The 25,299-nt window shown below is 43.4% G+C and overlaps 2 protein-coding genes across 3 annotated transcripts in view; both read right to left on the bottom strand.

Annotated features, from left to right (window-relative positions):
- LOC148103212 (CD276 antigen-like) overlaps positions 1 to 3,494 on the bottom strand; it is a 41,094-nt gene extending 37,600 nt beyond the window's left edge. The window contains exons 1-4 of the mRNA XM_087838073.1: positions 3,467 to 3,494; positions 865 to 1,212; positions 289 to 612; positions 101 to 202 (exon numbers count right to left, since the gene is read on the bottom strand). Of these exons, the coding sequence (XP_087694199.1) occupies positions 101 to 202; positions 289 to 612; positions 865 to 1,212; positions 3,467 to 3,491 (799 nt within the window). The 5' untranslated portion in view covers positions 3,492 to 3,494. The remainder of the gene's footprint in view (positions 1 to 100; positions 203 to 288; positions 613 to 864; positions 1,213 to 3,466) is intronic.
- Positions 3,495 to 5,328: 1,834 nt separating this feature from the next.
- LOC148103211 (butyrophilin-like protein 2) lies at positions 5,329 to 12,924 on the bottom strand. Of its 2 annotated transcripts, XM_087838681.1 has the most exons (6): positions 12,716 to 12,924; positions 10,842 to 11,189; positions 8,778 to 9,110; positions 8,590 to 8,691; positions 5,948 to 6,280; positions 5,329 to 5,881 (listed from the first exon to the last, which is right to left on the bottom strand). In XM_087838681.1, the coding sequence occupies exons 1-6, from the start codon at positions 12,744 to 12,746 to the stop codon at positions 5,835 to 5,837; spliced, it is 1,194 nt and encodes a 397-aa protein (XP_087694807.1). In that variant the 5' UTR covers positions 12,747 to 12,924; the 3' UTR covers positions 5,329 to 5,834. The 2 variants fall into 2 exon arrangements, with proteins under 2 accessions (XP_087694807.1, XP_087694806.1); XM_087838680.1 differs by lacking the exon at positions 12,716 to 12,924 and having other exon boundaries at positions 10,842 to 11,364.
- Positions 12,925 to 25,299: the final 12,375 nt, after the last annotated feature.

Genomic DNA, 25,299 nt, shown 5'->3' with positions numbered 1-25,299 from the left:
TTTACATATTAATGAATAAATTAGCAGAACAAGTCAAGAAACCACCAGAGGACAGCTGCTAACTATATGCATTATGGGTAGTGTAGTGTGAGAGACTCACCTGACACCAAGGCATGACGGAAATGAAACAAAAGACTCGCAGAAACAACCACAAGAAGAAGCAGGAACACCAGGAGAACTGTGGCCCAGGACGGAAACGGTTCTGTGGACAAACAAAACAATATCACATGACTGCTGAACGCTGTACTCAATCTGCTCTGACCTCTGACCTGTAGCTACTTGTCTGACCTTTGACCTGCAGCACTACTTTCTGTCTCAGGATGTCTTTGTCCCTGTAGATGGTGCAGATGTATCCTCCACTGTCTCTCTCTGTGGGGTGTTTCAGGGTCAGACTGAGGTCTCCAGTTCTCAGCAGGTCTTCGTTCATCTTCGTGCGACCACAGTAAAGGTCGTCCTGGTGGTCGCTTCCATTTGAACACCCATGGACCATCATGAGTTCTCGGTCAGAGTGAGTCCACTTCACTGTGGTGTCCTCAGGCAGGTCAGGTGTTGTGTTGCAGGGCAGGATGACGGAGTCTGAGCCTTCCTCCACCTTCACCTCCACCTGCTGGTCTGAGAGGACAAGAAACCACAACATGAGCAGCAGCAGTCACACTGATGATAATCAAGGCATCTGTGTTTGTGATGGTCCTGTGTCTCTCTCCAGTTTTGTTTTGATGTTTCCAGACTGGTTGAGTCTAGAAAATGTTTCTGTCATTTTTTAGGTTTAGCCCCTTTCTACTACCTTTTACTGTGACCTCTGACCTGTGTCAGCACTGTACTCATCTTTGACTTGTAATTACAGACGTTATTGGGGTTTTTGACCTTTGACATGCAGATGTATGTCTGTCAGTTTCAGTTCCTCCCTTCCAGTGTGGATGGAGCAGGTGTAGTCGCCACTATCAGTCAGTCGGGGGTTTCTCAGAGTGAGGCTGAAGTCTCCAGTGTCCAGAGCATCAGGCCTCATTGACGTGGGCCCGCTGTAACGCTGGTTTTGTCCGCTCAGATCATCAGTTTCTTCTTGTCTCAGATGGACAGATTTGGGGTTGAGATCAGTGCGAGTCCATATCATTGTGGGGTCCTCAACTACAAAACCTGTGTACTGACAGGGCAGCAGGACAGACTTTGCCCCCTCATACACCTCCACCATCACAGCCAGGACATGGTGTGAAACTGGAAGGAGACACAAACACAAAAAACACTAATTAACTTTAACTAACCCATATAATGAGGATAGAAAGAGACTGAAATCCCTCTGATTTTTCTCTCCCTACATCTGAGCAAGTGTGGAAAGGTTTAATATTTTTATGTGTGAAATAATAAAGCTCTAAAAAAGAGCTTTTCCATACAGTGGGATGAAAAGTTTGGGCAACCTTGTTAATAGTCATTATTTTCCTGCCCAACAATCGTTGGTTGTTCCAATAAAAATGTCAGTTAAATATATCATACAGGAGACACACACACTTGGATTTACAGAAAGTGTGCAATAATTGTTTAAACAAAATCAGACAGGTGCATAAATTTGTTGTCATGTTATTGATTCTAAAACCTTTAGATCTAATTATTGGCTCGGTAAGCTCAGTGACCCCTGACCTACATACACAGGTGTAGAAAGTGTAGCTGCACTGCAGCAGCTACGTTTCAGATAACAGAAAATTGCTGACTGGGTTTCCCATGAACCGGTGAAAGACTGCACGAGATGAAGTCAAGCTATCTAATGGATAGCCACAGATAGTGGATATGTAATTATGCAATTAGACCCATTAGTCTGACACAGAGACAGACAACCATTCACACTACGGGCAAATTAAAATCACAGATTAACCTCAACCCACTGACTGCATGTCTTTGGACTGTGGGAGGAAACCCTGAGAGAACCCACTCATACAGGAGGAGAACATGCAAGCTCCACACAGAAAGGCCAGATGCTGCAGTGAACTCAGAACTTACAGTGCATCAGTAAATTCATCGACTCGTGAATTTTCTTCTCTCCTTCTTAAATCCTCTGCGGCAGCATCAGAATTACGATGCGAATGCCAAGATCAGCTCTGTCTCCTCTGGTTCATGTGTTTCTTTTATCTTTTTATTTCTGAATTTCTATTTGTGTTGTTTCAGTTATTAAAATATATCTGGTGTACAGTATGATGATGTCTAAGGCAGGACAGGCAGGAGGAAAACATGGGGTGGAGGAGACGTAGATGTAATAAATGAGCACAAATAGAAATGAACAGCATATCGCCAACTGCTCTATTGGTAAGAGAAAAAACAACAACAAATGTACAACATCTGGAAAACAAACATCTAAAAATTCACAGGTACATAAATCCACTTAAATCTTATCGTGGTGTGTGTGAGAGCGAGAGTGTGTGTACGTCTTCATCACAAAATGTATGAGGGTGGGAATCTGCTAATTATTTTTCTTTTATTTAGTTGGACACTTACAAAGTTAATTATTGTGTGATAATTTAATTAAAACAAGAATCATTGATAGTGAATATTTCTAGATCTACTATCACTCCAGTAATAAGGATTTCAATTTGAAGATGAAGTTTAAAAAAGCTAAACTCTCAATGTAAAAAGTACTTTTTCAATTTTCAGCTTTTAAAGATGTTTTTGAAAATAACTATGAAATCAGTTAACAAATCAGCCATGCAGTGTGATGAAAGGAGCTCTCTGATTGGTTAGAGCAGGGGTCCCCAATCCCAGTCCACGAGGGCCGGTGTCCCTGCAAGTTTTAGATCTCACCCTGAGTCAATACACATGAATCACATGATTAGTTCATTACCAGGCCTCTGGAGAACTTCAAGACATGTTGAGGAGGTAATTTATCCATTTAAAACAGCTGTGATGGCTCAAGGACACATCCAAAACTTGCAGGGACACCGGCCCTCGTGGACTGGGATTGGGGACCCCTGGGTTAGAGTAACACAAACATGCACTGATGCTAGCATTAGCTGTTTTAGCACATTAGCTTAAGAGGTTCAATGTTGCACAGAGTGTGAATGCTGGAGCTAAAAGTCCTTTGTACGAGCACACACACCTGTTAGTAATGCTAAAGCAGAGCTGATGGTTCAAACAGGAGCGTAGAAAAAAATCCAGGTCAGTCTCCAAAGTAAATTTAAAAAAAAAATCCTACATGTATTTACTAATCTGTATTTTACTGTACAATTAAACACCAAATCAAAAAAGCTTTATGTCAATGTGTGTGAATCTCTTGGTCTTCCATATCAGACATCTGGTGCTTTGACACACCTGGAACACTGCACAGCCAAAAGTCCTCAATTTAAAAAGACCAGAGCACGTTTGTGCGTTCGGAACAAACTGTTACAAATAAACCAAAAACTAAATGTTGTTTGTTAAGTTTAACAATGACCTGTGAATCAGTGAAGCTTAAAAAGGCACCAGGATGAACCAGTGTGGGGACTACACAACACAACTAATACATTTGACATTATGAGCACTTTGTTAAACTGACCTGCTGCAAAAACACACTGTTCTCATTTATTTAGCTGAAGCTACAATAGATCTGGCACCAGGCTTCTTTTATAACCTTTAATGTGGCCAAACTTCACTACAGGCATTACTGTGGTACTATTAGTGAGACAGGACAGGAACATTTCTTAAACAGATGAGCAGATACCAGCATCATGAGCATGAAGCCTGCAGGTTTCAGCAGGAGTAAAGTGACTGCAGTGAGTAGTTATACATGTTACACACTTCAAATTATTTTAAATAACCGTGTGTGTGTGTGTGTGTGTGTGTGTGTGTGTGTGTGTGTGTGTGTGTGTGTGTGTGTGTGTGTGTGTGCATTCAAAGAGCGCTCTCACCCAGTACCAGCAGCACGAACAACAGCAGCAGCATCTCCTTCTCTGGGAAAAACCTTTAGTCAGAAATCACTGTGGTGTTCGCTGCACTGCAGGCTTTGGTGCACGACGAAAAGTTTCCTGATAAGAAGACCCTCCTGAGTTCCTTCAAAATAAAATCCTTTACAGAAAAGGACTTTCAACATTAAACTCGGAGGAGAAGCGTTACAGCATGTCTCACACAGACTACTGACAGCTTTTAGCAACGTGTGGATTTATATTCTGCTGGAACCTGAAGCTGAAAAGAAGGTTTGAAAGGGAGGACGTCAGTTTTAGTCTCTCTAATAGAAATGTTGAAGTTCTGCAAAACTGACAATAAGTTTTCAACCTATGAAAAATGTTTTTATAGCTTTAAAAATAAAATTCAACTCTTCAAGCTCATGACTTTGTTTTTTGAGTTTTCCTCTTTCACTCCTGCTGCAGTTCTTATGTGTTAAAAAACACAAATTAATAATGTTTAAAAAATTAAGTATTATAATTACTAAGAAAATGTTTGGAATTATTTGTAAAAGGAGTACAGCGTGTTTAAGAAGTTTAAAGCATCAGTTTGGTTTTAGCTAATGAACTTGTTGGAGATGTCCGCTGATCACTCTGCAGTCCTTCACACATGTTTTACAGAGGGAGGAGGACGTGTTTCTGTTACTAAATATTTCCCACTAACTTCATTTAATTGTCTCCTCTGTCGCAGAGGATGACTGGAGGCTCGTAGAAAGTTGAGAACAGACAGAAAACATGTCCTCCACACTCTGGAAACATGGGCCTACAGAGCCGATAGACACAGTGTGAAAACGATCTAAAATGAGTTTACGTTTGAGGTTAAACACACATGTGGACTATAAACAGCCCGTGCATGAAGGTAACAGTAAATGTTCAGAAAAAAAGACCCAACATTGGGTGTCCAGAAATGACTCATAAAAGGCTCAATTCATGATATCAAGTTTGTGGGTAAGCTTCCTGAAGCTGTGGGAAACCCTGATTACATCAAACACATCAGGAGCAGCTGCTCCATCACAAACACCACAGAAGAAGAACAACACTGGATCAGATTAAGGGTTAGCCTGTTGTTTTTATTAAACAGGGACAGTGTGAGTTAATGTAAATGAATCAGAAACATAGTGATGGAAACCAGTCAGATTGTAGTTAAGCTGCTCATTTCCAGCTGTACACTCTAGGCAGGTCACATGGTCCCAACACCGGTTACACCACAGTAGCAAATGATGCATTCAGTGCACTGTGAACCCAAACAGTTCAACTCAGTTTTATTTATAAATCATTCTGACAGTTGCCTCAAGACAAGCAGGTGAAAAACAGCAGAAGCTGTCAGAGGAACAAACACACAGGCCTCTCATTTCTCTTCCTGTGAGGAGAGGACGGGTCCCTCACCTTAGGAGTCCCAGGTGCAACACTTCACAGCCCACTGGTTCCACTTAGTTGGTCCCGCTCTCCATTTCCATCACAATGTAAAAATAACAACCTTCTGTTGCAACAATTACTTTGGGACTTTTTCTTAATACCAAAATATTTTCTTCATTTTAATTTGCAAAAGTCAAATACACACAAAGCTTTGAATGACAACAAACAAAACCCCCAAATAAACACAAAGGTAACACTAGACTATGTGTGCAACATAATGCATACAAAAGACACAAGAAAACCAAACGATAAGTGAAGTAAAACCTTTATTTAAAAGTGTTTAATTAAAGTGCAGAAAAAGCCCAAAAATGGCTTAAAAAAGTTAAACAGCACAGACTGTAAAGATGGTGAGAAACAGATGAGGAACGTCGAACAATAGCTGATCACACACATCAAAGACAGACTGAGGATGTGACTGGACTTAAAGTGAAACGTGTGTTCCTGTATTATCACGCTGTGACATTAAAACTCACTAAATGAACAAAAAGGCGAGTGGTGAGGGTAAAACTCAGAGTCGGATCAATGGAGCTGCTTCTGGTCCTGATGTCCTCTGTTTGATCCTGGACCTGCAGAGGAGACTCGAGACAGTCAGACACAATCACACAAGCCAACAAACAAACAGACAAACCAACCTTTGACTTTGAGCTTCACGGTTTTCTTTCTGATGAAGGTTCCCTTCCTCCAGACCAAACACTTGTACTCTCCACTGTCTCTCTCTGTGGGCTGTTTCAGGGTCAGACTGAGGTCTCCAGTTTCCAGCAGGTCTTTGTTCATCACAGTTCGGTCTCTGTAAACCTCGTGCTGTTCTTCAAATTGGTTTGGGCCGTTTGTAAACACGTGAGCCTTCTGGAACGGCTCGTAACGTTCCCATATCACTTGAACTTCCCCCGACAGGTGTTTTGTTGTTTTGAAGGGCAGCTGGACAGACTCCGCCCCCTCCTCCACCTCCACCTTCACTGGAATCACTGAAAGAACAGCAAACACAGACAGCAGCAGGTTTTCAGAGGTGTAGAGAAAACTGAAGGACGGAAGCAGACCACAGCACAGACATTTGAAACTGCTGACAAAAGGTAAACATAAATTCAGTAAAATTGTAATTCACGTCGGCAGTAATGACACCCGGTGATGGGTGGTCACTAAAAATGATATTGAATTGCATGTTTAGCCGCATGTTCGCCTTAAATTGCTGTCTGTCTGAGTAGTGTCCAAAAAACGATGTGGGCTTTATGGATAATTGTGAATCTTTCTGGAGGAAACTTGGTCTTGTTAGAAGAGATGGCATCCATCCCACTCTGGATGGAGCAGCTCTCATTTCTTGATAAACCTAAATCCCAACAAATTATTGATCTTGTCTCTTGGCTCTTGATGGAGGCAGTCGCACTTTCTCCTTCTTCCTCTCCCTCATCTTTCCTGCTCAGCTTCTCATGTCTTTTGTATAGTCTCGCTTGAGAGGGCCCGATTGTCCTGAGGAGACGTTTGCTTCTGGATACTCGATGGTCGGTTGCGTCGTGTGTCTGGCGACACTCTTGATGGAGGACATTGAAGGACATCTACCAATTCAGAACTGTGGTAACAGAGTTCTGGATGATTGGAGCTGGCTTATAAAAGAACAAGAAGCAGATGAAGCTGTTCAAAATCCCACAAGGCTGGCCGACATGATAGATGATGGGCTGTGAGCACTCAGACTGTGTTTTTGGAACACATTATGGATAAGATCTTGAAGAAGAACAACGGGAATTAAGAGACCTGGTGACCAGTGACGGACGTTACACCAGCTGTAAAACTGGATGCAGTTTTTTCGCCCTAACCAAAACAACTACCATCTTCATCTCATGCGGCCCCCCTGGCACCAGCTGGATGCTCAAGGCAAAAGCTGACGGGAATAACAAAACTCTCCTTTAGATAATAAGACTGTTTGTTGTGACTCTCTCTCCCCTCATTCAAGGCCGCCCGCATTGAAGAAGATTGTTGACTTTAGCTTAACCGGGTGAAGGGACACTTTCTCTCGGTTGAACACAGAACACACACACACATACACATGTACACTGACGCACACCTACACTCACCCCCCTGATCTCCCAGTTGGAGCTCAGTCTGGGGGGAATTATTTTTTCTCCTCGTCTTTTCTCATGTTGTGCATTTTCCATTGTTATACCTCTCTGACCTGTCCATGTGATGTTTGTGTAATGTATGTATGGTCGGAGGGTAAGATGGCGCTGACGAGGCTGGCAGCCTTAACTCGATTTCCCTCGGGGATGAATAAAGTATTATCAGTCAATTAACGGTCTCATATTTTCTACCCACTGAGCAGCTAACAGTACTGTGACCTGTGTATACTGAACATTCATCTTTAACCCTTTTCCTGCATGAACATGAAACTCTGGAACAATGAATGCTGACCTAGTTTGATCACATGTATTCTTTTATTTATAGATTTGGACAGAACAGAAATGTATGCCTGCATCATATGTGAGTTTAAAGTTAAAACTCTATCTTTGCTCTTCCTTTCCATTAATGTGAACCTACTGTCTGCTGCTGAATTAAATAGTACACATCTACGGTCCAACACTCATCTGATCAACACAGTCTACAGAGCTCTGAGAGAAATCCTGTCTGCTGCTCATATGAACCATCTCATATTTAACACCTTACTAAAATGTATTATCCACATCATTGTTTCAAACCACAAACTTGAACTGTTTAAATCGCATAACATTTAACTTGATCTTGTAACTTGTGCCTGACCTCATTTTCTACCTTTTCCTTATAAAAAACATCATCTTTGTCTTGTTGAGTAAAAATTTCAATCTCCATTCATATGAGTACTTTTCATTGAAGTGCAACTCACTAAGGCACCTTTAACCAAATATTGCAAACAATCTGTACCTCACTGATGTTCTTGAAAATTGTTATTAATACACTTCTTCTGGATTCCTTCATCTTGATAAAAACCCGCAGACAAGAGTCAAAGCAACAACGTTTTGGAGCATGATGGAGACACAAGGGTTAGACTGCGTCTCCATCATGCTCCTGATGTGTTCCTGACTCGTTCGTTGGTAACTCGTCTGCAGACATGTTGGATGAAGAGCAGAAGAACAGACTGTGCTTATTTACTGTCAGCACATTTTTCCAAGTGAACAGAGGGTTTTGATTGAGTTCACTGATCAATGACTGAGTTTGAAGGAGGTTTTCTGACTTCTGGAACAAACCTGGAAGTTTCTCTTCAGCTCTGCTAACCATCGGCATTATGGGTAGTGTAGGAGGAGACACTCACCTGACACCAAATAATGACGGAATTGAAATAAAAGACCCACAGAAACTACTAGAAGAAGAACAAGAAAAACCAGGAGAGCTGTGGCCCAGGACGGAAATGGTTCTGTTGAGAAACATAAAACAATATCAACATGACTGTTGAACCTCAATCTCCTGCACTGACCCCTGATGTTTTTCCACATCTCTGACCTTTGACCTGCAGCACTACTTTCTGTCTCAGGATGTCTTTGTCCCTGTGGATGGTGCAGATGTATCCTCCACTGTCTCTCTCTGTGGGGTATTTCAGGGTCAGACTGAGGTCTCCAGTTCTCAGCAGGTCTTTGTTCATCTTTGCGCGACCACAGTAAAGGTTGTCTACATTTTTAGGATGGTCACTTCTGTTTACATACAAATGGACCATAGTGAGTTCTTGGTCGGGGCGAGTCCACTCCACTGTGGCCTTTTCAGGCAGGTCAGGTGTTGTTTTGCAGGGCAGGATGACAGAGTCTGACCCTTCCTCCACCTTCACCTCCACCTGCTGATCTACAAGGAAAATGAACCATAATATCAGAAGCAGCAGCAGCCATGCTCATGGTAAAGAGAGAACTGACGTGCTCTGATCTCTGCTACCAGTAAAAATACATATTAATAATATATAAATATCATGATTCTCTCTCTTTTTGTTTAAAATGGTAACTAAACTGGACACTTTAAAATCCATACAAATAGTCTTCACAGTGCTACCTTTAGTAATCACTAACAAGCAACAGAACATGTGTGTAAATAAAGATAGAGACATACACTGTAGCTCAGGTGACAGAGCAGGTCAGCCAGTAATCAGAAGGTCAGTGGTTCAGTAGCCCAGGCTGCCCCGTTGGGCAGCCTGGGCTACTGGGCTACTGGTGGTGGTCAGTGGCGACAGTGTCCGGCAGCCTCGCCTCTGTCAGTGCCTCAGGGCAGCTGTGGCTACAATGTAGCTGCCATCACCAGTGTGTGAATGGATGGATGATTGAATGTAGTGTAAAGCACTTTGGGGTCCTTAGGGACTAATTAAAGTGCTATACAAATGCAGACCATTTACCATACACAATCATGATTGGTCATATGGGCTGTTCCATCAAGCTCAACCACTGTTGCTGATTGGCTCTGATTACCCACATTTCCTGACTCCAGTGGAGCCTGCACATCTGGATCCATGAAGAGGACCTGAGCTGTACTGCTGGTTGGATTCTGCAGGGTCCAGCCAAAGCTCTCCTACAGTAGGCCTCCACTCCTCAGTGTCTATTCAAATTTTATATACATTTCACTACATGTGGTACATACACAGTACAGATGGCAGCACCTGGTGTTCATCGTCATGTCAAGGATCGCATCTCGGCCCTGCTCTGAAAACAGTTGGCCAGCCAGCATCTCCATTTCAACCCTCCATACGCTCCACACGGTGGTTCATGGGAACGGGAGATTTGTTCCATCAAATCAGCTCTACACCATCTCGGAGCATGTCACTGAAGAAGTCTTTAGGACCATACTCAGCAAAGTAGAGGGCATCGTCACCTCCAAGCCCCTGGTTATGTTTATGTCCCCTCAAACGTAGCTGATTTTGATTCAATCACTCCCAACATGTTGTTGATGCGGCGGCCTGATGCTGGTATGTGGCAGGTCATCTACCCAGAAACGGAGCTCCTGGGCCATCATAGATGGAGGCGGTGCCAAGTTTTGGATCCACAACATTCAAAATTATCTGCCTTTCCTCCAGACGTGCCACAAGTGGCAGCTTGAGGCCGTTAAGGGAGCGTCACTAATTTCTCATGTTGGCCCTTGTATAACACCCCCTTACCACACTACCTCCACACTCACATTATGAATGCATAACCCTGCTTCCTGTTCAATAAATGAATAAATGAAAGCTACTTGATTGGAAGTGGATTCTTCTGGAATAAAGAACAGCTGGCAGCACTTTATCATCCTGTCATTCATAGTTCCAGAGGTCAAGTTTATCTTCTTAAAATGACATCCTCTGTTACATGTTGCACATCGGTCTCTATTAGACCTGTGAGCTGCAGGTTTTCCTGCGTATACAGGATGTAAAACTGTCTGAATCAAATCATCCAGATTTAGAAGAAACACCAAAAAATCTACCTGTGAGATTTTGATGTTTGCAGACTGGTTACATCTGGAAAATGTTAATGCCATTTTCCAGTTTTCAGCAAAAGAAATTCCTTTTCTATCAACCTTTAATTTGCCATTTTTCTTTTGTTTGTTTGGGTTTCTTACCTTTGACATGCAGCTGTACGTCGGTCAGTTTCAGTTCTGCCCTTTCATTTCCGATGGAGCAGGTGTAGTTGCCACTATCAGTCATTTGGGGTTTTCTCAGAGTGAGGCTGAAGTCTAAAGTGTCCAGAGCATCAGGCCTCATTGATGTGCGCCCTCTGTAACGCTGGTTTTGTCCTGTTACATCATCTGTTTCCTCTCGTCTCACGTGGACAGATTTGGGGTCGAGATCATTGCGAGTCCACAGCACTGTGGGGTTCGTAAGTATAAGATCTGTGTACTGACAGGGCAGCAGGACAGACTTTGCCCCCTCATACACCTCCACCACCACAGCCAGGACATGCTGGGAAACTGGAAGGAGACACAAGCACACACAACAAAAAACACTAATCACCTGTATGCTGTGGATTTTTCTAGTGGTTCTTATCGTGGGGAAAGTGGTTTCAGAAGCCACATTTTCTGCTAAATACTCAAACATGGATTCTTCCCATCCAACAAAAACTAACTCGAAGGATGTTTAAAAAACATCAAAGAAAACTTTGATGCACGTCTGAAAAACACGGAAGTGAAACGTTCTGAGACTAGTATCTGTTAGGAATGAAGTGCTTTTAATCTGCAAACGATGAACGTGTTAATAAACAAGCATTATTAAAGAAAAGGCGTCATCGACTTTGAAGACGGATGGTTTTGTTTCATTTTCATTTTTTTTAAATATTGTTTTTTGTAAATTTACTCCCTTCAATTAATCATAAGGACATCTATAAAAGAAATTTAGCTAGTTAATTTTTAACCATAAAAACAGCACACACACACACACAGGTAACCGAGTGGACAGGATATAACAGGGGTGACTAAACCAAAGGGAACGTGCATTTTGATTTGCTTTCATGTGTCGGGCTTAGAAAAGAAGGAAGTTCTCATTAAGCAGATGAAACATTTTTCATGACAGTTTTTTCAACCCCATGAAATAAAAATAACAACCATAATAACAGCTGTTAAAACCAGTTTGAGAAACGTAATAAAGCTTTTAAGAACATACTGATTTCATGAAGTGACACTTCTGCAGCTGTACCACCTGACCTCGACATCTAAACACACTTTTACATGGACACCTTTACTGACGTTTGTCCTGGTACCACCAGCATATATAATACTTATTAAATATAGTAACAATATTATAATGCATTAATATTTCCTAGTTTTCACATTTGTTCTATCTCCTGACATGAAATGAACACCAACCGTACAAAGATATCAGTTTGTACAGTAACAGTCACAGTGAGACATTCTGATGTATGAAAAACAAAAACAGGGGTGACGATCTTACTGTGGACCTTACTGTAAGTCATGTGACCAGAGGACCAGGGAGGGGACCTGTTCAGGGGGATTTCTATAAGGGGGCAATTCAGGACACAAGTTATTCTGAGACTAAGCATTAAAAATGTACAAACACACAGAGTAACATCTGGTGTTGAATAAAAAAAGAGAAAAATGTCTATTTGTTGTTTTAGGATTGTTATAACTTTATTAATCAGTGAACTTGAATACAGATGATTGTGCACGTGGCGTTATTGTGAACAAAAACCATTTTTGACACATTAAAGTGCTTTCTATGGTAAACGGGGCTTTTAATATTGTGAGACAAGCTTTTAGTTTTTATACAAAGTACTTTTATTTCTGGCGTGAATCACACGCACACGAGCACTGACGCACTTCTTAACAAGCAGATATCAGGATGATGAGCTCAGCTGTCACGGGGAGACCCGCCCCACATGAAGCCCGCATGTAGGGACCACAGTAACTACACAGAGGGGCTTCATGCAGTCAGCTCGTGTTACACACTGTGTGTGTGTCAGTCTGCGTGTGTGCTTTCTTACCGAGGACCTGCAGCACGAGCCGCAGCAGCATCTTCCTCTCCGCTGAAAGTCCCGTTAACTCTGAGGAACAGGCGCACGCAGCTCGATCACAGCACCGCTGACACACTGAACAAAGTTTCCTCCTCTGAAGTTAGACAGAGACACCTCACAACTTCCTGTCAGAGCCTTCAAAATAAAATCCTTCTGCAGAACTCTAAACATGAAAGTGAGGAGAAGCAGCAGTGAGCACAGACACTGCAGACAGCGAGCTGCTTTCAGGAACACGTGGTTGATCCACGTGGGTTTATATTAATGTAACCTGACCTAATTACAGTTTTAGTTTTGCAAAACTGACAGTAAGTGTAGAAGCTGTATAGATGATGGCTGTGTGTGTGTGTGTGTGTGTGTGTGTGTGTGTGTGTATGTGTGTGTGTGTGTGTGTGTCAAATAATAAAAACGAATAAATAATTAAACAAAAAGAAAAAGTATTAATATAATAATATGATCAACTGTCCTCACTGTTATTTCATAGTTTGAGTTTGGACCCCCAAAAAGGTCATGCCTTAAATTCTGACTTTAACTAAATTCATTACAGGGAAATTTTCCATGTATTTTGTTACATAAATACACTGTAAAATGTTACATTTATCATAATCTGGTCAAATTAAATGTAGTTGATTGGTATTCATGCAGGTTATACCGAACACGGTTTACTTAATGGTTAATTAAGTGAATAAACAAGCCTGTGATTGCTGTATTTCTGCACAGTGTTCATAGTTCATGTCATTGTGAGTTTGGTTTTGATTTATCTCCTGTTTTAGTTTTATTGTCAGAGTTTCTTAGTTTTACTTTTACTTTGATTCGTTGGGTTTCCGGTTTCCTGCCCTCCTGTGCGCCCTAATTTCATGTCAGGTATTCTCTGCTGTTGTAACCTTTTATTTTGGTAGTTATGTCTACGGTGTGCTGTTTCTGGTGTTGCTTTCTCTTCTTCTCATATTGAAGAGTTTTCAGTTACTGTGCACAAATGTACTCCATTTGTGTATAGGGGGTTTTCACATACTTCACTGAAGAGGTATGTGCCATCCTGCATAGACCTGATCCCCCTCTTCTGGCCCTCGCATGTAACATTTTCTAGATCCGCCACTGTTTGAATGCTGCAGTTTCAAACAGTCTAAAGCACAAAGTGTGGTCTGTGTTCACAGAGCAGCTCAGAGCAGATCTCACTGTTTACCTGCTGATGATGGAGATCTCAGAGGGGGAACGTTATCAGGTTTTTAAGTTCAGCAGATCTTTGTTCACGGGCACAAAACATCTCATTTTACACTCTGATCCTCGAGGACACAGGAGGAGCTTCCAGACCAAACTGTCCTGCAGACTCTCTGAGAAGAACTGACACACAAACTGTGGTGAAATTTAGATGAACAAAGTCTGCAGACACGGTTAGCTGTAACCAACGCCTATATGACCATGTGCATGGGAGAGGAAACAGACGGTTAACACAATCATCAGCTCTGAGCTCTCGAGGCGTGGCGGCACCTATTTATCCTCCCATAACATCAGCTACTTACTTCCTCTTCTCAGGCTCTGCGGTCTTCACCCCAGCATGTTCAAAACAGATGTCGCAGTTTCAAGTGACTTTAACCCTTAGATGCACACGTGGGGTCGTGACCTTCCTGCTGGCAGCTTCAGCTACAGAAACTCTGCAGGTACACACACACACACGCACACACACACACACGCACACACACACACACACACACACACACACACACACACACACACACACACACACACAGTAGATTAGATTAGAACAGGATGTTCTGAGCACCCTGTTTGTTATCAGATGGATACTCAGTAGGTGAGGCCATAAATAAATGTCCCGTAGAGCTATTCATGAACCCAGGAAACAAAGAGAGAAAAGAACAGATTGGAGATCAGAGCTGAACACACACTTTTTTAAAAGCATGCAGGAGCCGTGAGGACGAGCACAGATTCATTCATTCATATCTGCTCTGTAATCTGAACTCTCTCTCTTTCTAATCTCATGTCTGAAGGTGAGAAGGACACCGTCTCCCTAACAGAAAAGCTTCTCCACCCACACAGCTGAAGAAGATATTTACAGTGTGTACAATGGCATCACTCTTCCACACACAGACAATCACTTGTTGATGCAGCGTGGTCCAGCTGGGAGTAAGGAGGTAGGAAAGCTGAGCCAGTGTTCCCGCTTTAAAGAAGGCACCTTCAGCCAATCACTGACTCCACCCACAACTCAGCATAGTGACAAATACTCAGTACAGGCTAAACAGCTCCACCCTCAGGCCAACATGGAGAAAAACATTCACACTGAAACAAGACAATTGATGATCTGGGCTCCAAACATTCATATCCAACACATGTAAAGCCTTCAAACGTCATCTGCTAATGTTTCTGTTTATTCTATGATTATTTTAAAATGAGCTCACAGCCACCTGTCGTCCTGCTGAGCTCCACCAAGGGGCCACTTTAAGGACCTGTCAGATTATCTTATTAGTCAATCGTTATCTTATCATTTTACAATTCTCTTTAAACTTTCAGCCGTTTAACTTCAGTGATCCTCAGAATGTCTTTGATATCCAGGAGTTTTACCCACGTCCAGTGAAAAATGACGATCAAATGAAAAAATCCACTTTTTCTTCTTTGACTCAGTTCCTGAAGAGGGTCTCATATCTGCCAGACTCCCAGAAACTCAGTGTGTTCAAGAGTGAGCTGACAGTCAGAGTCCCTTCAGTCTCAGCGTGATCCAACCATATTTGTGTGAACAGCATCACAGAGGATTCAGCTGCTTTAAATGGGACAGTGTGAGTAAATAACAGGGACTAGAAAGAGAGAGCAGAGTTCTCCTCAGTAACACCAGGATACCTGACCCGTCTGAGTCTCGCTTCCCCGCCTCCATCATTTAGTGACGGCCAAATCTACCATGTCTGTGCCGAGCGCTTTGGTCAGGGCCAAACCTTGTGTCACCATGGCAACTACACCATGACAGCATCCAGAGAGAAACTTGTGAGCCCACAACTACATTAGATGTTTGCTCTGCTGAATCCAGCCAGCCCCTACCTGCCTTTAGTCATATGGGATAAAACGGTAGGGCCAGAGGTGGGAAGTAACTAAGTACAAATACTCTGTTACTGTACTTAAGTAGGATTTTCAGGCATCTGTACTTTCTACTCCTTACATGTTCAAACAGGCTGGTTACTTTAGGTTTAACACATTTGAGGGGAGTTATTATTTCATCAGTGCGAGCTTCAAACATCAAAGTGATTTGAGCCTAAACAGAAACACATGAAAGGAAATCCTGTTCATTTATTAATCACATAAAAAGAGACCAAAGAGTCAAACTGTGAGTCACAGTCAGGGCTTAAAGTGGGCCATGTTTTTATTTGATATGTTTTTGGGACAACACCTGAACGCCTGCAGGTGTCTGGAAGTTGTGTTAGCGCTACTTTAGCATCTAGCTAGCCCTGCTGAAGAGCAGCGAGCATAAAGGGACGAACGTTTTTGAAGTGTCAGCTAATTTCAAATGCAGCGTTTCTATCAGCTCAACAAACATCAGCAAACACACAAACTGTTTGTGTGCAGTTTGTCTCACAGTGTGTTGCAGCTAAAGGTCCAGCTGCTGTATTTCACAGGGAGAGAAAAGAAAGAAAAGCTGCTGTAGGAGAGGAAGCCAAGCTTTGGCATCGCTCTGAAAACTATCGCTGATCCTTTTACTCGCTGGCTTTCAAATAAAAGCTGAAATGAAATTTGTGGCGTTTGCAGGATCGAATCAATCACACAGGATCAGGGGATAAGACAGCAGAGCAGCTGATTTTACACCTGAAGATAAAACTGTAATGTTAGAAACATATGAAGATATTACACACACAATACAGACTGCAGCTCAGACAGCTGCTGGACAGATGTGTGTGTGTGTGTGTGTGTGTGTGTGTGTGTGTGTGTGTGAGTGAGTGTGTGTGTGTGTGTGTGTGAGTACTTTAACTCCTTTATTTCACACAGACAGCTTCAGCATTTGTTCTGCTTTCTCTGTTTTTATTTGAATGTAACAGAAAAACACGACTAGAATTTCCACAAACGTGTTTACAGGCTGACTTTAATGTGTTTCTGCACATGCTTGTCCTCTGGTCATGTGATCATGTGTTTGTAGGAACGCTCCTCTTCCTCAGAGGATCCACCTGTGCTTCCTCTCCTCTCTCCTCCACCTGTTACAGTGAGGGAACGTCCTCCATGATGGAGGAGCTGCTGGAAAGTGCTGAGAGTTTCCTCCAGAGTGAGACCTCTGTCACAGTTCAGAGGATCTACGGCAGCAGAGACCTTCATGGACACTAAAAGTCTCAAACACACAACAACAACATCACACTGACTCCACTCTGACATCACTGATCAATAATCAAAGAACACACAGATCAAACTGATTGATCAGCCATCAGAGGAGTCGGATCAATGGAGCTGCTTCTGTTCCTGATGTCCCCTGTTTGATCCTGGACCTGAACTCTCCCTGCAGAGGAGACACAAGACAGTCAGACACACACACACACACACACACACACACACAAGTGACGGGTTTTCAAGGTGATAATTGCTCCACTAACAGTGAGACATGGATTCTTTTTTATTCATTGTTGTTGGATTGTTATTGTTGTAGCCCTGGCTATATAAGTAGCTCATTATTTAAATTTGTTCATTAAAATTGATAGTTAGCTGCAAATGTTTAATGTGTTCAAGAATGTATACAAATGCCTGCAAAGTATGTGATGTGTGTCAGTTAAATGCACAACCTTTTTATTTGTATTTTGAGGTTTATGTCATTATTTTTGATATGGTATTGATATGTACTACAGCTCCAGTGAACCCTGAAGTACTCTCAGGTAGAGGGGTGGGAGTAAGTGGGGAGCCGTGTGCTGCAGGAAGCGAGAGAGACGAGAGCTGAACAGCGTCGAGTGAACGCAGAGTTCATAGAAGGCGACAGACGTATTTTCGGGTTGACGGATAGTTAACTGGAGTCGAGAACTGTTGTACCCTACTGTGAGGTAAATGTGAATTTTGTCTGACACTTGTACCCAATGTTATTGTGTAAAACGGGCTAACTGCTAACCGCGATTAGCCGCTAGCACAACTGCTAACATAGCCGCTAGCGTAGCCGAGCATATTCGCTAAGCTCTTGTTCTGCTCTGTTTTATTTATTAAGCTAATGCTAAGATTGAATGTTATGGCATGTGAACTGGCATTTAGCGGGGTTGTGTGATTCAGTAGGAGGAGACGGACGTCTTGCTGGCGTGTCAGAGACGTCCCTTCTGCTGGTGTGCTGAAGTTATGTGTTCACGTGGGAGCACGTGGAAAGGACGACTGTGAGTGCTGCTGCCGCGGCCTGCTGGTAGCCGTGACCCAGTTTCCCCGCTATCCCCTTGAACTGCCTGGAGGTGTGAGTACTGTTGTTTGCACGTGCTTTTTATTTTTACTGCTTGGCAACAAGTGAAGCGACCATATTGTTTTAGGTCCCAACGCACCCGAGCCACCACTCAGGCCTGCAACGAGGGGCTTGCTAGCAGAAAGACTGTAGCACTTGAGGTGTGTGTGTGTTTGGTGAGAGTGCGTGTGGGCCCACAATATTCTTTGATTATTTTGTTTCTGTTGAGGTAGATACCTCACCATTGTTTAACAAACTTTATTGATTTTACTTATTTTCTTTTGTGTTGTTAATGAAGCATTCACTAAAGTGGAGTTAACGTTATAATTGACCTGCTTGTGTGTGGTTTGTTTCCATATAGTTTAGTTTTATTGCATATTTAATACCATAAGCATTAAAAAGGGAGTATCAGTAGGAAAGTAACAACAGGAACCCAGCGCCCCTCTCAATAGAACGTGGGACGGGTGTTACATTGTGCTGGCTTGTTTCCCCTGATGCGTGTGAGGCTGTGAGTCAGCTGAAGATTGTTTACTCCCGTGAGGAGCTGCTACAACTTAACGTCTCGTATGGTGGTAAAGACCTTACTTCATGTATGCCGGATTTTATACGGAGCGATTTTAACAGAACAAGTGACAAAAGGAAAAGAAAAAGAGGGAGACTCAGAGGTGTCAAATTGCGTCTGAGGAGACAACAGGTTGGACTCCCCTGGCCTCTGTAGCTTCTTTCCTCTAGACGAAGGTTTCTAGTTCAAAGAAAACAGTTTTGTCTCTGCTGCCGTCACTAAACACAATAAGAACTGTTTTATTTGATTCATCTTGATCTATATTGGTTTTTATTGCTTGTGTAATAATCAAATGTGTTTGTCAGGGTTTAATGGGTGGGTGTGTGTTTTGTGAGGGGATGCCAAATGTTATAATTATTTCCATAAAGCCAATTTATCTATGGGTATAAATAAAGTAAATTGAACCCTTAGGTAAAATTTAGACTAACTGTAACCCTGACAGTAAAACCACATTTGACTTAAAACTTGTTGGACCAGACATTTTGTCCCCACGAGTATAGTGCCAATGTTCTGTCCTCACAAAGATGTGTAAACATGTACACACAAACCTCTGACTTTGAGCTGCACAGTTTTGTATCTGTAGATCTGTGTGCTGTCCACTTCACATCCATATTCTCCACTGTCTCTCTCTGTGGGGTGTTTCAGGGTCAGACTGAGGTCTCCAGTTTTCAGCAGGTCTTCATTCATCTTCGTTCGGTCTCTGTAAACCTGGTGCTGTTTTTCAGGCTGGTCAGAGCCGTTCATATACACGTGGACAATTATTATTGGTTTAGGTTTGATGCGTCCCCACACCACTGTAGCATCTTCAGGCAGGTTTTGTGTGGTTCTGAAGGGCAGCTGGACAGACTCCGCCCCCTCCTCCACCTCCACCTGACAGACTGAAAGGACAACAAACACAACATGAGCTGTACAAAGTGTGATTGGTGTTCACAGAGCAGCATCATGTGACTCTTGTTCTGCACTAAATGAAGCGATGGAGTGGCGCCTCCTTCAGGCAGAGAAACAGCTCATGGAGAGAAATAATTATTAGAGCAAAAACAAGAGTGGAGCTGCAAATAAGGCCGAGAGGAACGCTGCAGAAAACTGTTCATGTGTGAATTCATAACTTCATAGATTTCTTTGAGCACTAAAATCAGAGCTGCTTCTATTTCTAATATGACAGCTGTACATTAGAGCTGGAACACTTTAAATGTGAGCCATAAAAACATGATACTCTACAAGTGCATTCAGCTCTGACACTGTCACATCATGAAGGAGACGTGGAAATCACTTTGTTACACAAATCAAAGTCAAATCAATTCTATTGATGGAATATTGTGTGATCAATAGACTGATCAGTTTCTAATCTGTCATCTATCAGCTGGAAATCCAGCAGTGTCAAACAGACTGGGCAGCAGATTAGGACCAAACACAAACACACTGAGACTTTTTCTTCAGCAGTTGCAGGTAAACTGCAGCAACAATGCGACTCAGACAGTTTCTCTATAACTGCAGGGCTTCCTGCGCTGCTGTTAGTCAGATACGGATCAACAGGTTGTGGATAGAAAGCAGATTCCTTCAGCAGAGGATCCAGATCACACTTGAAGCATGTCGTCGGGAAAACCATCAGTGAAAATGGGACACTTTGAGCCAATTTGAGCCTCAAACTCTGAACATAACCTGCTGCAGACCAGCTGATGTGTTCAGTTACCATGGTGAGGAATTTCACAATAAAGGAGGCGTACGCTCTGTCTTTTCCCGGCCTGACGCTCTGGGACATTTTAGACAAGTTTCCTGGCAGAATACGATCCCGTGCGGAGGCCGACACCATCCTTATCCACATGGGCACAAACCGGATTCCAAACAGCGCTCCCACTTCCTCAAACTGGACTTTGTGTGTCTTTGTGAGGCTGTGAAACAAGCCCACCGTAGTGTTTGTATCTCCGGCCCCACTCCCACCTGTGGCCGTGGGGCGTTTGGGTCCTGCTCGGCCTCCACACCTGGCTCTCCTCTGTGTGTGACTCCCACAGCCTGGGCTTTAGAGACAACTTCAATGTTTTCTGGGACAGGAGGCATCTTTCTGCAGCAGATGGGCTCCACTTCAACCAATCAGGAGCCAGATCCTCTCTGCTAACATATCATATGGAGTCCAGCAGGAAACACTCCATCAAGCACCTGTCCACACCTGCCCACACCTGCTGACCGCTCCGTCACTGACTGACGTCCCCCAGGTCCTAGTCCCTACCATCTCAGTTCCACTCTAAACACTAATACATGTTCAGCTGGACTCGGAGCCTCTGGAGACATTTTGGATGTTCCAGTCATGATAACTAACAGGACAGTTTGTGCAAGGTGGAGAAAATCTGCTGCATCATCCCATTGATGAAGCATTCAGCTCCACCCTACAGTTTCTCTGCTGCCTCCATCCACCTTGGTTCACTTTGCTCTTCTTAACGTTGGAGCTCTGAATAGTCAGGCTTTTATTCTGAAGGATTTTACAACTTCCCATCAGCTTGATTTGATGTTTTGAACAGAAACAGGATGAAATCTGGAGAGGACTGTCTAGTCTGTGAACTCTGACCCCACATATGATTGTTTCAGTCAGCCCAGAGAAAGTGGCTGGGTGGGTGGAGCTTTGGCTTCAAATGCTCCCCTATTAAGGTGGATGAAGGGTGTAGTTTGGAGGTGCTGCTTGTTAAAGAGTGAAACAGCTCCTATCTGTGCAGGTATCTCCGCCCTCCTAAGACTCCATCAGAGTTGGAGCTGAACTCTCAGATGTTTCCTGCTCCATGGTTCTTATGTGTGATCACATGATCTGAGCTGCTGATTTTAAGATCCATGTTGATGATCTCACTGACTCATTTGAGTTCCTCAGTGCAGTAAATTCATTGGTTTCAAACAGCTGGGACTGTGTGAGGTCCTGAGGACTGACACTCAGGTGCAGCTCAGGATTTATCAGAGGAGAGCTGCATGATTACAAACTGAACTGTGAGGATCAGCTGACTGTACATGAACATGATTCAGCATCAGATCTGATCACTTACACACTCTGATAACATCTCCCCCTCTCTGTGCAAATACATGAACACTGCTAGAAGCAACAAGCACATCAGGATCAATCACATTTTGATTGCTTTTTGTGTTCCATTGAGAACAATCTGCAGTAAAGTGTGCGTCACAGACCTGATTTATTTCAACACTTTACTCCAAACTTTGAAAGTGAAACTCCTCCAAACACATATGAAATAATCCAGCCACAGAAACTGTCCACAGCTTTCAGTCTCCACATTTGCTGTGAAGCTCTGCAGGAAACCCTGACAGCAGCTTTTTAGCTCCAAAGCAGGTTTAGCTGTGGTGCAGAGTGTTAGTGACTCTGCCCGTGGACGCAGTTATTTCTGCAGGTCACCTTGTTACAGGTGCATTTGGAGGAGATTCCCTTTCAGAGCACTCAAAGCTTTGTGGCAGGGAGTTTACTGCAGACTGCAGCATGTTTAATACCAAGCATGATGTGAGCCTGATGTGGCTGATAGCTGCTTCTAGCAGTCTTCATGTATGTGGAACGAGAGGGGAGATGTTATCAGGACCAGTTGGACGTCTCAAAGCTGTGAGCGCAGTGCTGACACTTTGGATCTGTCCTGTAGCTCTTCACTCAGTCCTCACCCTGAGTGTTTAGAGCCCAGCCACACATATTCCTGCTCCTCAGGAATTCTGGGATTTGGAGGAAACACAGCTAAACTGACCTGAAGCTAAGGGGGAGGAGCCACAATACAAGCTGCATCCAGCCAATGGGTGCACTGTTGAGCCACGGATGTGCAGAGGGTCACATGTTTAGTCCCATTTGTAGAAATGTGTCCATAATGAAGACAAATGCAGTCACACAGCTCTGCAACAGCACAAATCACTTTAATGGAGTTTGTTTGTGCTGCTCTCAGATCTGTACAACACTGACATGTGTGTCAACATGCTGCAGACTCACAAAGATGTGCCGTGTTAGCTTCATGTGTCCATCTGACACTATATTATAGTGACTTGAAGAAATCCCTGCAGCATCACATGCAGAACAAACAGAGGCCACGTGTGGCACAGTTCCTGTAACGGGATGAATCCGTGGATGTGTCGGGATCTGACGCTGAATCGTGTTGCTGTTCTTTTCCACATGGTACAGGTCAGCTGTTCCACACAGATTTCAGCTTTCTAGAAGAGTTAGTCTGGAATAAAGCAGCTCTCCTCTGGACCAATCCTGCCTCCAGCTGAGCCGTCACACATTCACACACAGTCCCAGCAGTTTGTAGCACAGCAGTGATCCTTCTATCAGAAACATGCTGCTTCTCCTTCATCCTCCTCTCATTGATCTGAATCAGCTGTTTTCACAGAGAAACGCTGCACAAATCCTTCACTCCACTATTTCTGTCAGCAGATGACTCGCTCTATCATGGCTGCTGCTCCTTTTTCACACACTCATTTGTGCTTTGAATCCAATCTGTTTCTCATCATCACCATGAACAGGCTGCTCATCAATCAGCACATTAGCTGTAGATCAGCTGCACACTGATGAAGATGCTCAGACAGACGGGCTGGGCACACAGAGGACTTTATGATCTGTTCTTAAATTCAGTCCAACATGGATCATTTCTGCTCACAGTCCAATCATCTCTGGAAACTTGTGCTTCCATGGCACACGGTGCGCTGGGCTGCTTCAACAAATAGCACTACACCTCTGGTTGTCAGCTTCACCTCTCCATCGCTCTCCCCGTGGCTACAGTACAAGTGAGCTGACACATCCATCAGTGGAGACTGTGGGCCAGTAAGGAGCAGCAGCTGCCTGCAACATGGGCTTTACATTGCAAACAGCCACAAGTCTGGGCCTAACCACGCCTTTGACTTCTTCTTCATTTCCATGAGATTTACATTTCAGGGAGTTCCCCTGGAAAAAGAGCCATTTTGAAAGCTGTTTGCTGACTTCATCAATAATCTGCTTCAATCATCCAGATGAGAATCCTGAGAATGGAGCAGCCCTGATAGCAGCTCATAGGATCACAGTGTTTTTCATTCAGCTGATTGATTTCACAGGTTAGGAGGTGAACCATCTAACTGTGCTCCTCCTTCCACCTTTGGACCACTCATTTAGTGACAGCCAGGATTTGACAATCAGCTGTGACACAGGAAAACATGAGGTGGGAAACTCTGGAGAAGATCTGCTTTTCTCTACAGGGAGGCTCGCACATCTGATCTGCTCACCATCACTCAACTCACTTCAACAACATGCTGACTCAGTCATTTCTGCACGTTTCCTCATGTTACAGCCCTGACTTCAGTTCAGCTGAGGAGGAGATGAGGGAGGAGAGAGCAGTGGTGGAAGAAGAGGAGGAGAAGATCCAAAGAGGAGGCAGGGGGAGAGGCTCAGGAACAGTTAGCATCAGAGACTTTGAGCCATCATGGACTCCCACTCCTTCCATCCAGCCCTGTGTGGATCAGCAGCTCCAAAATGTCTGCTCACTCATGTTCTTACTGTCTGTGCTCTTCTTTCATTTCACTCATTATATATGAACTGCTCCTAAATCACACTGGATATGGATTTTCTGTCCATCCACACTAATTCTCTTCATTCTCACCTGATTGTTTGGATGCTCTTTGATAGCACATTGAAAATCCTCACAGTGACTTCTATTGCCACACTGACTGGACAAATACAAAGTTGAAGGCTTCATGTGTTTGGCACAAATAATACTTTGGTAGGTCTGAATTGTGTTTTGAACCATCTCTCAGGACCAAAGTCTTTTTGCTTCATTCAAAAAGAGCTGAAGGCTTTTTCCCTCACAGTTTGTCCTTTGATATTATTGGATGATGGACTGTGGAAAACACAAATGTGCACTTCTTAATGGCTCATATGTGCTGTGAAAGAGCTCTTTGTGATCCTGAAGCTTTTCAATAGTTTTTCTTTGGCTGTTTGTAAAGTTTTCTGTGTGAACTCTCAGGAATCTGGAGCAGTCTAATAGAAGTCTACTGGGGTATAGAGGGAGGAGCTTCTGTCAGACTCTTTCTGATGAGGAACTGAAGCCGCTCTCATGGTCTCATCAAATCCATCAGACTGAGAAAAACTGTCATGTGACCTCTCAGAACAAACAGCCTGTTAGTTTCCTGCTGCCTCCATCACTCACTTTCATTCACTCTCAATCACACCAACATGTTAAAGCAGCGCTATAGCTCACCTGGCTGAGCAGGTGGGCTGAAGGCGGGGCTTACTACAGGTGCCTGTGTGTCCCTCACTCTCTCCCCACTTTCCTGTCTACTCTCTGCACCTATATAATAAAGGCAAACATGCCTCCAATAGAAATCTTTGCAAACACAAAGTCCCACAGCAGCCCCGTGTTCTCCGGCTAAAAGGAGAGTTTTTGTCAGTGGAGTCTGGTGGCTTTAACCACACAAACATTACAGCTGCGCTCAAATATCACAAAGAGCTGTGACAGCAGAGAAACACATGAAAATCCTCCAAAGATCATCTAGAAATAGAAATCTGTCCACTGTGGGACGTGTGAGGCTGACATTAATATGTCTTAAAGTGGGAGATGAAGAAATGCTTCCAGGGCCCAAATCATGGAGACAAACATCAATCCACACTTCACT

The sequence above is a fragment of the Neolamprologus brichardi genome, chromosome 3, assembly GCF_056152115.1.
Source record: "Neolamprologus brichardi isolate AB-2024 chromosome 3, ASM5615211v1, whole genome shotgun sequence".
Taxonomy (NCBI): Eukaryota; Metazoa; Chordata; class Actinopteri; order Cichliformes; family Cichlidae; genus Neolamprologus; species Neolamprologus brichardi.
Note: the sequence above shows the minus strand (reverse complement) of the source record. Positions and strands in the feature narration are given on the sequence as shown.

Excerpts from the sequence above, each read along its gene's own strand:
- LOC148103211 (XM_087838680.1), bottom strand. The coding sequence starts at position 11,316 with ATGTTTGAGTATTTAGCAGAAAATGTGGCTTCTGAAACCACTTTCCCC. Across the intron at positions 9,111-10,841 it reads CGTACAGCTGCATGTCAAAG|ATCAGCAGGTGGAGGTGAAG; the intron begins GTAAGAAACCCA and ends TTTTCCTTGTAG. Across the intron at positions 6,281-8,589 it reads CCGTCATTATTTGGTGTCAG|TGATTCCAGTGAAGGTGGAG; the intron begins GTGAGTGTCTCC and ends CTGTTCTTTCAG.